The following is a 13,472-nucleotide window of genomic DNA, read 5'->3' as shown; positions in this document are numbered from 1 at the left end:
GAAAAGTGATTGACTGAGTGTGTGGATGGGTTTAGTTTGTTTCAATTTGATGTGCAAGCAGAGCCTCTGTCATTTTCTGAGATGCTTTTTATTCAGAAAGACCAAATTTAATTTTGTTAATCTCTATGAATACTTCCATAGCTTTTAGTTTAACATTTTATGATTTTACTTGTTAACATTCATAACTGTGGAGAGAGACTACTGATGTTAATTAACTGGATTTGTTTTAGGTTTATAACTACTATTTTTGATTTGATGCTGCTCTATATTTTCTGTACTTCATTAAACAATAAGGTAAAATGAAAAATGTTGAGTCTTCTCTTTTAAATGTAAAACAGATGTTATCTTTAGTCTGATCCTAATTCATTTCTTCTTTTTTTTTTATTTAAAAAATACAAATTCATCACAAGTCAGAAGTGTACACTATTAAAAAAAAAAGATACAAAAAGACATCAAGCAAGCAAGAATCATACGTACATGATTTGAAAGAAAAAAAGAATAAATAATAGAGGTAAATCAGTCAACATTCTACTTCAAAAATATTGTTGTATATTGTCACGGATTTGATGCTTTTTTTCTCCTTTTTTAAATAAGGGATAAAATCTTGATAATTTATTTAAATTCACACAAAAGTCTTACATAGAGAATCGAAGATTTGTTGAATTTACATTTGTGCATATGGAATTTATAAAATTAAAAACGTTTACAATGAAATCAACTTCGTTTTTTTAATGTTCAAACTACACAATGATACATTTACAATTAAAATGAATATTATTAATACAGCGTTTTAAGTAATTTTCCATTTGAGCCTTTTAGCGTGTGTTCTGTGATAGAAAAAGTGGCATTTTTCTAAATAAATCAAATATATTGCATATTCAGACATCTTTTCTAATATTTATTTTTTTTTGCGTGATGAATCAAGTTTATTGTTTTCTAAATCCATGAGTCAAGTGAGTTGTGTCTCAAGTTTTTGCTAAAGTTAATTGCCAGAACTGATAACAGGACTGCTACAATTAATATTTAGATGCACCGTACTCGCTAGTGACAAATAATAAAAGGAATCCATTCAGCTAAAATTAATCTAGTTATTGATTAGTTTTTATAGTCACAGCCCTGCCCTGCAGAGACCGAACAAAGACGACGTAAGAGCCCAGTTAGCCAAACAAACCCTCGTCTGAAGCTCCGCGAGAAACCCGACAACCAATCAGATCTTACATAGCTTCGAAAAAATGTGATTGACGTCATTCCTTAACCAATAGGAGGCAGAGAAACCATTTAGGGGCGTATCCAGGAAGAGTGATTACATTTTCCTGTAATGGCGGACCAGGCAGAGAGTGAGACCCTCGGGTTCAGCGATAACAGGTCAGGATATAAGCATTATTAGCGTTACACGGACTTTTAGACGATTATGGTGTTAACGAAAACCTATTGTTTCACTTAAAATTGACTGGATATTTTTCTGGTCTAATGCTTTTTGATAAACTCTGGTTTTACTTGTGAATGTAGCCACGCCAGCTAACTAGCACTAGGCTAACTAGCTAGTGCGGCCAAACGTCTATCTTGAGTTCATGGCATGTGGTAAACACACAGGGGCTCCCGTCACTGAGCAGCTATCACCAATGAGTTTGTGTTTGGTTTCCTATCTGGGTGAATGTGTTGTGTTATCATTGTGGTCATCTAGCTAGTAAATGCTTCAGTCGTTGGTTAGCAGCGTTCCGTTTTGAATGAATCGTCTGTATCAGATTTAGACGGATCACCCATTCCGTTTCAAATAGTTTTGTATTAAACTTTTAATTTAAGCTCCAAAAATGTCGAACTTAACAAAAATGTTCCTAACATTTTTTTTTTAATATATTTTCAGTCAATATTACTTTGTGTAAACAACTCTTTCAAATTTATTTATGAGATCCTAAACATGAAAGATTAGAATATATTTTAGTTTTTATTACATCAGCTCAACAAAATATCAAAGGCAGCTGGTATTTGCAGGATATTATATTATCTTTCACACTATAAAAAAGTAATCCAATCAACAGCAGACTTAATAAAGGTTTTTCACGGCGTGTCATCAAACCGGAAATCGCCATATTGGAGGTACTCAGCAGATAAATAAAGTAGTTCCCGAGCATCGAACGAAAGGAAATGGTGAATTATTGCCGTGTTTTTGGCTGTATCAAAACATTTGGAGTTTTTTAGACTGCCAAAAAATTTTAACAAATCAGGGAGAACAATGTCAAAAGTTATCAGAGGAAAGGAGGCGCTTATGGCTAGCAAAGCTAAACCAGAATCTACACTATGAGGGAAAAATCTGGGCAACATCCAAATGTGTTCGGCCCATTTCTTGTCAGGTAAGTGAATTATTGATAGCAGTAGCTCTTAACTAATTTTCTAGTGTGATAAGAATATAATTCATATCAGGCTACTGCATGTGGCATTATCGACTTAACATAATCACATTTAATAGCCTGCTACAGTAGCAACACAGTTCTTAAATGTAGAGCTAAAATGTGCTGTATTTCTCGATGTATTCCAGGTAAAAGCTCAACGTCTGACCCAGATTGGGTTAGGCTTAAAACCAGGTAGTTGATATCAGGATAGACGGGAAAATCTGCGTGTCGTCTTTGATCCAAGACGAGGGAGCCAACTTGTATCGATCTGCACCACCAATAGACCGTAACTTTTCCTAAAATCGTGCCCTTTCCTGTCGACCAAGTTCTTCCCCGTATGTCTTTGCATTTATAACGCATTTTGAGGAGCTTTTCTGTGGTTCCGGACATTTATCGACACCCTCGTGCCTCCGATATGGCCAGAACGTGATGTAGGTGAAAACCCTCGATACCAGGGGTCTGCAACCTTTACTCTACAAGGAACCATTTAACCCCATCTCACCTGGATTAAAGTCCTCCTGGAGCCAAGAAATAAAACAGTATCTTGCATCTTCAAATTCTTACCCATCTTAGTTTACATGAACACAATGTTATATGAAGAAGGTTTTTTTTCATTAATGTATTTGAAATGCTACAAAAAGTAACTTGAATTTGATAACACATGATCACACGGTCAACCCATGCTAATTGCTCATTCCTTGCCACACATAAAGCATGCATATTTAACTGGGACATTGGTGGTTAAATGAATCTGTCCCCACACAATGAAAATCTCTATTTTCTTCCAGAATAGTGTTTTTGTTGGTTTAATTATCTTACCAGGGACTTAAAACTCAAGGTTAGCCACAGGTGCAAGGAAAGTTAATGTTGCAGGAGGTTATGCCATTGCATAAGAGTCAAAGAGCCAGGTTGCAGACCCCTGCTCTATACAATACTACTAGGGCATACTCATTCACTAACATTTGCTGCTAACCGACTATTTTCCTTATCGAAGAGAGAAATAGTCTATTATTCAGGGTTCTATTATACAATTTAAGCACATAATAATCTACACAGGCATAATATTTTCTTTAATAATTTTGTGTGCATTTATTAATTATCTAAAATGTCTGTAAGCTTATTTTTTTACTGTATTTATTTTTTACGACTGTAATGTGTACGAATTCTGCTGATAGCTTTATTACGTCAGTGAAAAGCAATTCGTTTTTTTTTTCAGTTAACTGTTTACATGCCAATATCTTTGATTTATTATATAATACATTTTGTCATTTATAAGCATAAATATTCAGATTGGTATTTCTTGCCCTAAACTCATTGTAACCCACCCGATGTTTTTGTCCTAATGCCAGAATGGCACAGCAGGCAGTGCGCTTCCGAGCTCCTGCCCCTGCTTCTGCCCCTGTTCCTGTGCCTATGCCTGCACCCACGCCTGCTCAGACCCAAGTGTTACGAGGCCCGCCGCCCCTCCTCAGGCCGCCTCCGCCTCCTTTCGCAATGATGAGAGGACCTCCGCCACGACCTCCTTTTGCAAGGCCACCCTTTGACCCCAGCATGCCGCCCATCCCACCACCAGGAAGCATGCCACCTCCAATCGGACCTCCACACCTGCAGGTAAGGGGCTCCCTCCTCGTAGTTCTCAATGAGGATCTCAGATACTCAATGTGGTGGAAGCTTTGATTTCTTTTTTTTTAATATGTAATAATTTGAGTGATACTTTTTTAATACAGAGTCTTAGATTTGTAATTTAGTAAAAAAAAAAACTCAGTTATTGATAGAACTGTCCAGTCATAAAGTAAATGTTGCAAGACATTTTGGTATTTTTCATAAGTTTAAATTTTTCTGACCTTTCTCTTCCTTCCCCCGCAAACCAAATGCATGAATGTGAAGTAATGTTGCCATGAAGTGTCATTTCTCTCCTTTTTTCTCTCCACTGACTTTTATCATATGTTTGCACAGTTACTTTCTTTCCTGTCATGTAGTCCTCCCACTGTGTATAATAAAAGCGCATTACTTACCTGAACCTGCACTGTTTTTTAGTGCTGAACCTGACTTAAAATTTGTTTTCTTCTGCAGAGGCCCCCCTTTCTACCACCTCCCATGGGTAGCCTACCACCTCCTCCTGGAATGCTGTTTCCTCCTGGTATGCCTCCTGCTCCCACACCTGGAAACCCACCTCTGAACCCTACCGAGGAGATCTGGGTGGAGAACAAGACACCGGAGGGAAAGGTTGGGCACAAATTTCTAATCGTATAAGAGTTGAGAAAACCCATGCCACTATTTTGTATTCTTCCATCCACAGGCCTACTACTATAACGCCAGGACCAGAGAGTCATCGTGGACTAAACCAGAGGGTGTCAAAATCATCCAGCAGTCTGAACTCAACCCACTTCTAGTAGCCGGGTCAGCAGGGTCGGGAACAACAGTGACAGCGGCCACCAGCTGCAGCATCATCAACAGTACAGTCAGTACAGCCAGCACAACAGCAGCCTCTCCATCATCGACCCCGTCACAGACTCTCACCTCCAGTCCAGACTCCATCACCTCTCCATTGCCCCCGGTTACCATTGCAGGTAAACAAAAACCTTCACAGCAAATGCATTCTAACATTCTTAATCACAACCTAAACACCCTTTTTATTCCATTCTTCCCTGAAGCCCCTGTTGTAGCAGACCTCTCCCCAGTCCCCACAGTCACGTCAACAGTCCCTGTGTCTCCAGTGACTGTAGTCACAGTTTCCACGATGCCATCACCGGTTACTGCGGTGCAGACTGTTTCACTTCTCCAAGCAGCCCTGCCTCACAGCGTGGCCCAGCCTACTGCAACCATCCCGGCCTTTCCTCCCGTCATGGTTCCACCGTTCAGGGTGCCTTTGCCCGGCATGCACATCCCTCTACCAGGTAACCATGATATCAAGGCAGAGCATTCATTCATGCTGATTTATTGGTGAACATCATGTGGGCGTCTTTTCCATGTGGTTTTCCTGCTTAAAACAGTGTTCTTTCTTTTCAAATGATGGTGTAGTACAATGGCAATAACTTGGGAGGGCTGGATTTTATTACAAGTTTTGAATTAAAGTAATACAAGTTTCTCAGATTTTTTTTTTGTCAACTGAAGGGGTGTGACGAACATTTTTCTAATACAGTAACAAACCGGCGCCTCTTGATTCAGTTTTTGGCTTTTGTGTTTGTCTTAGTGACGCCATTTTCACACACTGTGGTAGCTGAAGACCATTGTCCTGCTTTATCCAACCAGATGCTTGCTTGTCTGTTGTTCTTGCAGGTGTAGCAATGATGCAGATAGTAGGTGCACCCTGTGTAAAGGCAGGCCCCAGCCCCAACGGTAAACACTTAGCCGCTCGCCTCTCAGACCCACAGTAGATAGCATGGAAGTGAATGATGTCCACATGTGTCATTTTGGAGAGCATAATTCATTGTGGCTCTCTCAAAGTGGCATGGTGATGAAATGAATGCTGTGAATAAGATCCATTTGGTGTACCGTGATGAATTCTCCTCTATTGCACTATGAAGGCTTCAGTTGGCCTAGCATTTTTACATAAATATTAAATTCACTTAGACACACAGTTAACACACATTTCTCATAGCTGTTCTACTTCAGGATGTTGTTTTGAGGTCATGCCTTTGTTTTCTACTTGGTATGTTATCAGTTCTATTGCGGATTTCTACTATAATCTGATTACACAGTGTGTGTGGTCTTCAGGTATATTCTGTCACACATAAAGCTGATATCCGTAGGATGAAAAGAGAGAAAATTCAAAAGCGAACGTCTTGATGTCCTTCCTTAAACAGCTCCACTTCCTCCCCCTGTCTCTGCTAATCTACCACAAGCCACGCCTCTAGCTTTGTGCATGCGCATCGCGGAACATAACGTTTAACACACGTGTAGTATTGTTTTTCACTAATAAAACACTTATGGTAGTTTGATTAAAACATGTTTATTACCTGTCCATGAGAAATGTTGCTAAATCAGGGTCCGTTCGGAATCCTTTTAAAAGCCCCAAGTCCCTCCACCTTTGAAAAGCAGCTCCGAGATAAATTCTGTTGCGGTCACAAAGATGTTTATCCGCAAGCTTTGTAGCCGGACTTTTCTTTAGTTTTATAGTAGAAGCTTTGGAGTTTTGTGATGCTACGCTGTTCAAAGTGATGCCTGTTTGCTGTTGTGACGCGCAACCTTGTTTTCGTGCATTCACTTTGATTGACAGTCTCCGCTACAGGACATCGAAGCCTTTTGGCTGGGCGATCACGGCACGATTTTCTATTTGTATAAGGGTCTATAGGACGAAGGCGGGACTTATATACATTGACGTATATGAATGACCACCAGCAGTAGACCATATTAAAAGTCTAGTTAGGTATTTTTTCTCACATTTCAAAAGAATGATACATAAACATTTCTCAGAAACTCCAGATATCAGCTTTAAATCATGCCATGTTTTTGTAAGTTGGCATTACTGAGCAAGTTTTTGAGATAGGTTATTCTTTTAAGGACAGGTTGCTGCTGCTGATTTTTTTTGGCTGTGAAGTTACATGTTAAGATGTTGAGTGTTTGTGGCATAGATGTTTGTATTGTCACTAAAATGTTTCTGTATGTTTTAAAAATGCTCTTTTACTGTAGAACCGAGCAGTTTCTTACACAGGGACAAACCATTACTAAAAATTAATCACTGCTTAATAAGAAGCAAACACTGACATCAGTTACACTTATGCTACACCAATGGTTTTATTCTGTTTGTGAACTACATTTTACTCATGATGCACATGTTACTTAACACTTTTGCAGTTCATAGAACAAAAAAACATCTCAGCTTACTTTTTTTTTTGTTTTGTATTTGTCCCTTTTTGTTTTTACTCATACAGGCATGATTCCAGGTATGGGCCCACCTTTAGTCTCCATGATGCACCCTCAGCTGGCGCTCTCGGCAGCTCCCGCCTCCATGGCTGCTTCTTTGCAGCTCCCTGAGTGGACAGAGTACAAAACAGCTGATGGGAAAACCTATTACCACAACAACCGGACTCTGGAATCTACCTGGGAAAAACCTCAGGCCATTATAGAAAAAGGTAGATTGTAGATTATCAAACTCTTTTGAGTTTGTTAGCTTGACTTTGGCTGTTGTAGGGTCTGATTATGCTTGTTTTGATGTCTTATTGACAAGTGAATTACTGCACTACCAGTAAAAACATCGGACATACCGTATTCAATTTTAATGAGATGATGGTGTGTCCGATCTTTTGACTGGTTGTCGGTGTTATCAAGAAAGCCATGCAATAAATCATCAATACATGGATTGGTGCAGCTGCAGGTTACCTTCTCTGAGTCCTGAGCTCAGATGAGTGCGTCTATGTTGCAGTTGGTCAGAAATCTGTATGCTGTATTTTGAATTTAGTAATAATTGAGGGACCTAGACAAAAGATCGACACAACTCTGCATCCGTGACTTCAACAAGGATCAAAATCAGAGTGGCCTTCATTATTGAAACACTGCTTTTAATTTATCATTGTGCTTTTGTTTTCTTCCTTGTGGTCTGTAGAAAAAGAAGCAGAAAAAGCCAAAGAGCGACTGGCCCAGGCAGAAGCTGAGGCAATAGAGATGGAAGAGGAGGAAAAAATGGAAAACAATGAGAAGCAGGTTTGTGAGGAGAACTGTACGAGGACAATGTTAATAACACAATGTGGATAAAGCATGTGGTTATGGCTGATTATATATCCAAAAACTAAGTAAAGTAAAACTATTGTTTTAAAATTTTGCATAATTTTGCAATATTTTTTGGGTTTTTTAGGCAATTAAAGAAGAGGAAATGACTGAAGAGGAGAAAGCAGCTCAGAAAGCTCGACCAATAGCCACCAACCCCATACCTGGAACGCCATGGTACAGTTCAGTCTTTAAAGCACACATCATTCGTCCATTTCACACCATCTCTTTTAAAAGTGATTTAGCTTGTGTTTACCTTAAAAATGTTTTGATATATATATATTTATTTTTTCCAGGTGTGTAGTTTGGACAGGAGACGATCGTGTTTTCTTCTACAACCCGACGACACGACTGTCCATGTGGGATCGGCCTGATGAGCTTGTTGGTCGTTCTGATGTTGACAAGCACATTCAGGAGCCGCCGCACAAGCGGGGTACGGAGGACATCAAAAAGACAAGTGTGTACATACACAATCATTGTGCGTCATCTGCAGTTTTGAACGGGATGTTTTATTACTGTAGATAACTGAATGAAGACACTATATTGTCATATACATACAGTACATGGGCACATTCATGAAGTTTTTACACTACATTTAACTCATATTTGAGGAGCAGTCAGCAGCGACAGTGAGCGTTCAAGTGTTATGGTGGAGAGATTAAGGCACTGCCTCAAACTTAATCAGCTTAAAGAAGCTTTAAAAAAAGGTAATTAAATAAATAGAAAAACAACAGAACTTTATGACTCCTGAAACAAACAATGCTTTTATTCTGAAAACTGATGGTTTTGTGTGCGTGATCTCGCACAGGTGTGTTCAAGGATGAGATGGAGTTGTCTATTGCTACTGATGAGAACCAGGATGAGGAGCCAACCAAAGCCAAAAAGAGGAAGTAAGTCTGCTCATACTGCAAAACCTACAAGAGGCATCCCATCTTTCCAAAAGCCTTCCTTCGTTGTTGAAACTCCACTTTTTTTGGTTGTGTCCTCTTTGTCTCCATGGCATCTGTTGATTTTTCCATCACAGAAAGGAGGAAACAAAGGAGACGGACACAGAGAAGGAAGCTGCAATGGAGGCAGAGCTCAAAGCAGCCAGAGAAAGAGCTGTTGTGCCTTTAGAGTCAAGGATGACACAGTTTAAAGACATGCTGCTAGAGAGAGGGGTAAGACATCTTACTACTAATATGTACCTGTTGGGATACAGCATATTGTTTTATTATATTCTGTACATTCATTTTTGTTCTCACATGTAGGTGTCTGCATTCTCAACCTGGGACAAAGAGCTTCATAAGATCGTGTTTGACCCACGTTATCTTCTGCTCACCCCAAAGGAGAGAAAACAGGTCAGGCTCTTCTTGTGGTTGCAGTGTTTGTGTCCTTGTTAACACACTTCTCCCAGTTGAAATAAGGACAATAGTTTTCAAAAGAAAAGGTAGACAAATGTAGAAAGTTTGTTTGCTTAATAAGTCCAGGGTAAAAAAAATTGATCCTTTAATACATCTTTTCTACCGTGTGTAATTTAGTGCTGTGGGCTCAATTCTTAATGTAATCATATATTGAATTGAATATTTTTTCATAACTGCACCAAGTTAGTTACTCTGCTATTTACGGCATTAGATCCCTGAGAATCTCTTCCATGTTCAAGTTAAATTAGTACTGTAACTGAAATATTGTTAACCGAATCAAAAATCTAATTGAATCACAAATCGAATCATCCCCTTGTGAATCGGATCAAATTGATTTGGGAAAATATCAATACCCAACTCTATTGCTTAATGTGTGTCAGAATTTTTAAACTCAACACTTAAGATTAATAATCTATTAAGGATGTTAAGATAGAATTCCTGCATTAGACCTTTTTTGTTACGTTATATAAAACCCTAAAAGTGGCCAACAGATATACATATTCTGCCAGAGTGAAAAGCATCTTGTGCCTTTCATTTTATACTATTGGCGCAATAATCTTGCGTGCACATACTCATAAAACAGTGCAGACCTATGGTTTATTTTGTATCCTAAACATCCTGTTTACCGATCACACAAGTTCTGTACGCACTCAACTACTGAACTGTAACACAGGAAGGCTGTTGGTCAAACAAAATTACCAATATATTGTCAAATAAAATGAAAAGAAAATGTATAATTAACTGTCGTGTTTCAAAATGGTTTTCATGATGTTAGATTTCAGGGAGCGGCATTATCTTTATTTTGTTTTAGTCGTTCTTGCTATGGACAAATTGTATTGAAGACATTAAGTTCTACATTAGAATATTTACATTTGAAAAGTATTATATAATAAATTAGGAATTCCCGGTCAAAGTCTTTAAACTGTTTGTTCTGCAGGTTTTTGATCAGTATGTGAAAACGAGAGCGGAGGAGGAGAGAAAAGAGAAGAAGAACAAGCTGATGCAGGCCAAAGACGAGTTCAGGAGGATGATGGAGGAGTCAAAGCTCACACCCAGGTAAAGAGTTTAACACATCACAGATACAGAAACTGCTGGTTTTCTGTATTTGACATAATTACTAATACACAACTGTTTGTGTATTAGCATGCTATTTAATACAATATGTTAAAACTCTTGGTTTCAAATTGCAGAACAACATTCAGTGAATTTGCTGTAAAGCACAGCAGAGACGCACGATTCAAGACTATTGAAAAGATGAAAGACAGAGAGGCGATCTTCGTAGAATTCATGACGGCAATGAAGAAAAGGGAGAAAGAGGACTCCAAATCCAGGGGGGAGAAGGTACCACTGACTCTCCGTGCACATCATCAGTATCTCCTGTTTTCAGATGTGTAACAAACACCTTTGTTTGCCCGTAGGTGAAGCAGGACTTTTATGATCTCCTAAGTGAGCAGCACATGGAGGGAAACCAGCGGTGGAGCAAAGTGAAGGAAAGAATGGAGACCGACCCACGGTACAAGGCAGTGGATAGTTCAGCACTCAGAGAGGAGCTTTTCAAACAGTTCATGGAGAAACAAGCCAAGGTGAGAGCAGCGTTCTGAACAAGGTACGCTCCACTATGGTAATACACCATTTCATTATCAGCTGCTGTGTGGGGATCGTTTGCTGCTTAGCTGAATGTTGCTGTACTATAATTTAATGTATTAGCAGTGTTTATATAACAGTGGCTATATTATCTAACCTAACTTCACTGTCTCTACTGCCAACAGAATTTTGACATCGACAAGGAGCGAGAGTTGGAGCGTCAGGCTCGTATCGAGGCCAGTCTCAGGGAGCGGGAGCGGGAGGTGCAGAAAGCACGATCAGAGCAGACCAAAGAGATCGACCGAGAAAGGGAGCAGCATAAAAGGGAGGAGGCCATCCAGCATTTCAAAGCTCTCATGTCTGATATGGTGAGGGAATGTATTTTTTGTGGTGGAAGAACATCATGTGAGGTTCAGCACTCTGGATTCCAATTGGCTACCAGTTTGGCCTTGTATTATGTTTTTTTAAAACTTGTTTTATTTACGGTCCGATGTGTTCCCTCAGGTACGTTCTCCTGATGCAACGTGGTCAGACACGCGTCGCAACCTTCGGAAGGATCATCGGTGGGAGTCATCATCGCTGCTGGAGCGAGAGGAGAAGGAGAAGCTGTTTAACGAACACGTGGAGGCGTTGGCTAAGAAAAAGAAGGAGCACTTCAGACAGTTGCTGGATGAGACCAGCATGGTAAGAAAACACAACCCTGCCCGTGTCTTCATCCCACACAGTAAAACTCATGCATGGTACCAAATGTATGTGTCAAATTGATTAAAAGGCCTTTTTATAGTTTATTAGAACTCTAAAAACATAATGTCTGATGCAGATCACTTTAACGACAACGTGGAAGGAGGTGAAGAAGGTCATCAAAGAGGATCCACGATGTATTAAATACTCCTCCAGTGACAGAGTAAGAGCTTTTTCTGCCACTTCAGTTTGTTTTATTTTAATGCAGTTGCTGCTCGTTAAATTTAGGACTTTCTGAATCCCTAAAGTGAGTTACTTTGTTTTACAAAATGTCTGAGTTTGTCGGTCTTTTGCAGAAGAGACAAAGAGAGTTTGAGGACTACATCAAGGACAAATACATCACAGCCAAGGCTGACTTCAGGACTCTGCTGAAAGAGACAAAGTTCATCACATACAGGTTTTTCACACATTGACTCAAACCACACACACAGCAGCAACTTTTTGAGTAGAAAGTAGCCCAGAGTCCATTTAAATACTACCTTGGTGCCTCAAAGTTTTTAACTAAATAAATAAACTTGCAGATTAAGTTTGACTTTGGTTCTGACGTTTTAGCAAAGTTGAATATCTGATGTAAATTCCATAAATACATTTTTAACAATACTTGGTTTAGCCCAGGGGGTTATGATGCATATTGGATTATTTTGGTGGTCTTTTCCAAAGTAAAATCCTGTCCTGACTTTCTTATGTTTGACCTGAAGGTCAAGAAAGTTGATCCAAGAGTCGGAGCAGCACCTGAAAGACGTGGAGAAGATCCTCCAGAATGACAAGCGCTACCTGGTGCTGGAGTGCGTCCCTGAAGAGCGCAGGAAGCTTATCATGTTCTACATAGAAGACCTGGACCGCCGTGGACCACCACCTCCCCCCACCGCCTCCGAGCCCACACGGCGCTCCAATAAGTGACCCATTAACTGTCTCAGCCTCTCCTTGACCTCCCATTGGCCAGAGCATGAATTACCCAGCACCCTGTAAACCCCGCTCTACAGGCCTGGCCTCACAGTGTTAGTGCTGGGGGTTTAGTTGCTTAGACATATATCATAGAGATGAACGGTTATGGTCTCTGTGTTATGTTCCTGTCAGCCCAGCGAAGGGAACACAGGTCACCTGATTTCAAAGAGACCCACACCCCTCACCTCTGACCACATTAGAGGCAGAGGGACAGTGATGAGAATGGCTGCTGTCTGAGCAGCCACACAGGTGTAAAATAGCTGATGTATATGCGAGTGTGTGCGCGTATGTATGTGTGTGTGTGTGTGCACAACAGTAAGTCTGTGTGCATGTGTCAGAGGCATCCTTAAGCCTTACATCTCCACTGTGCCAGTCATCATTTCAGCGGCTCAGTGTGAATGTTAGTTTATGCTAAATGGTTTATTCTGATGTTTCTGTTGAATAAAATAGACATCTTCCACTCTTTTTCAACAAGCTGCTTCCTGTGTTTTGTACAAAATCTAATACCATTACAGAAGAAGCTCACTTTGTTTGTATGACCAGTTTTACCACGAAACTATCATTTTTATTGTACAAAAAGTAGCAAAAGACAAATACTGTCCTTAAGTCTAATAATCATTACCTTATAATTTCAAGTGAATGTCCTTTTATTATAAGTTTTCTAAAGAATCTAAACTGGTCATCTTCAAGCTTGTTACATAAA

At 39.7% G+C, this 13,472-nt stretch overlaps 1 protein-coding gene across 2 annotated transcripts; it reads left to right on the top strand.

Moving 5' to 3' along the window:
* The first annotated feature begins 1,289 nt into the window (after positions 1-1,289).
* tcerg1b (transcription elongation regulator 1b (CA150)) lies at positions 1,290-13,243 on the top strand. Of its 2 annotated transcripts, XM_028466912.1 has the most exons (21): positions 1,319-1,365; positions 3,740-4,001; positions 4,464-4,616; positions 4,690-4,960; positions 5,045-5,287; positions 5,670-5,729; positions 7,265-7,465; positions 7,936-8,033; positions 8,185-8,273; positions 8,393-8,553; positions 8,905-8,986; positions 9,121-9,256; positions 9,347-9,436; positions 10,437-10,555; positions 10,690-10,840; positions 10,918-11,082; positions 11,269-11,451; positions 11,588-11,767; positions 11,904-11,987; positions 12,121-12,221; positions 12,523-13,243. In XM_028466912.1, the coding sequence occupies exons 1-21, from the start codon at positions 1,319-1,321 to the stop codon at positions 12,722-12,724; spliced, it is 3,078 nt and encodes a 1,025-aa protein (XP_028322713.1). In that variant the 3' UTR covers positions 12,725-13,243. The 2 variants fall into 2 exon arrangements, with proteins under 2 accessions (XP_028322714.1, XP_028322713.1); XM_028466913.1 differs by lacking the exon at positions 5,670-5,729 and having other exon boundaries at positions 1,290-1,365; positions 12,523-12,724.
* Positions 13,244-13,472: the final 229 nt, after the last annotated feature.

The sequence above is a fragment of the Gouania willdenowi genome, chromosome 14 (assembly GCF_900634775.1).
Source record: "Gouania willdenowi chromosome 14, fGouWil2.1, whole genome shotgun sequence".
Lineage (NCBI taxonomy): Eukaryota > Metazoa > Chordata > Actinopteri > Blenniiformes > Gobiesocidae > Gouania > Gouania willdenowi.
Note: the sequence above shows the minus strand (reverse complement) of the source record. Positions and strands in the feature narration are given on the sequence as shown.

Excerpts from the sequence above, each read along its gene's own strand:
- tcerg1b (XM_028466912.1), top strand. The coding sequence starts at position 1,319 with ATGGCGGACCAGGCAGAGAGTGAGACCCTCGGGTTCAGCGATAACAG. Across the intron at positions 5,730-7,264 it reads GGCAGGCCCCAGCCCCAACG|GCATGATTCCAGGTATGGGC; the intron begins GTAAACACTTAG and ends TTACTCATACAG. Across the intron at positions 12,222-12,522 it reads ACAAAGTTCATCACATACAG|GTCAAGAAAGTTGATCCAAG; the intron begins GTTTTTCACACA and ends TTTGACCTGAAG.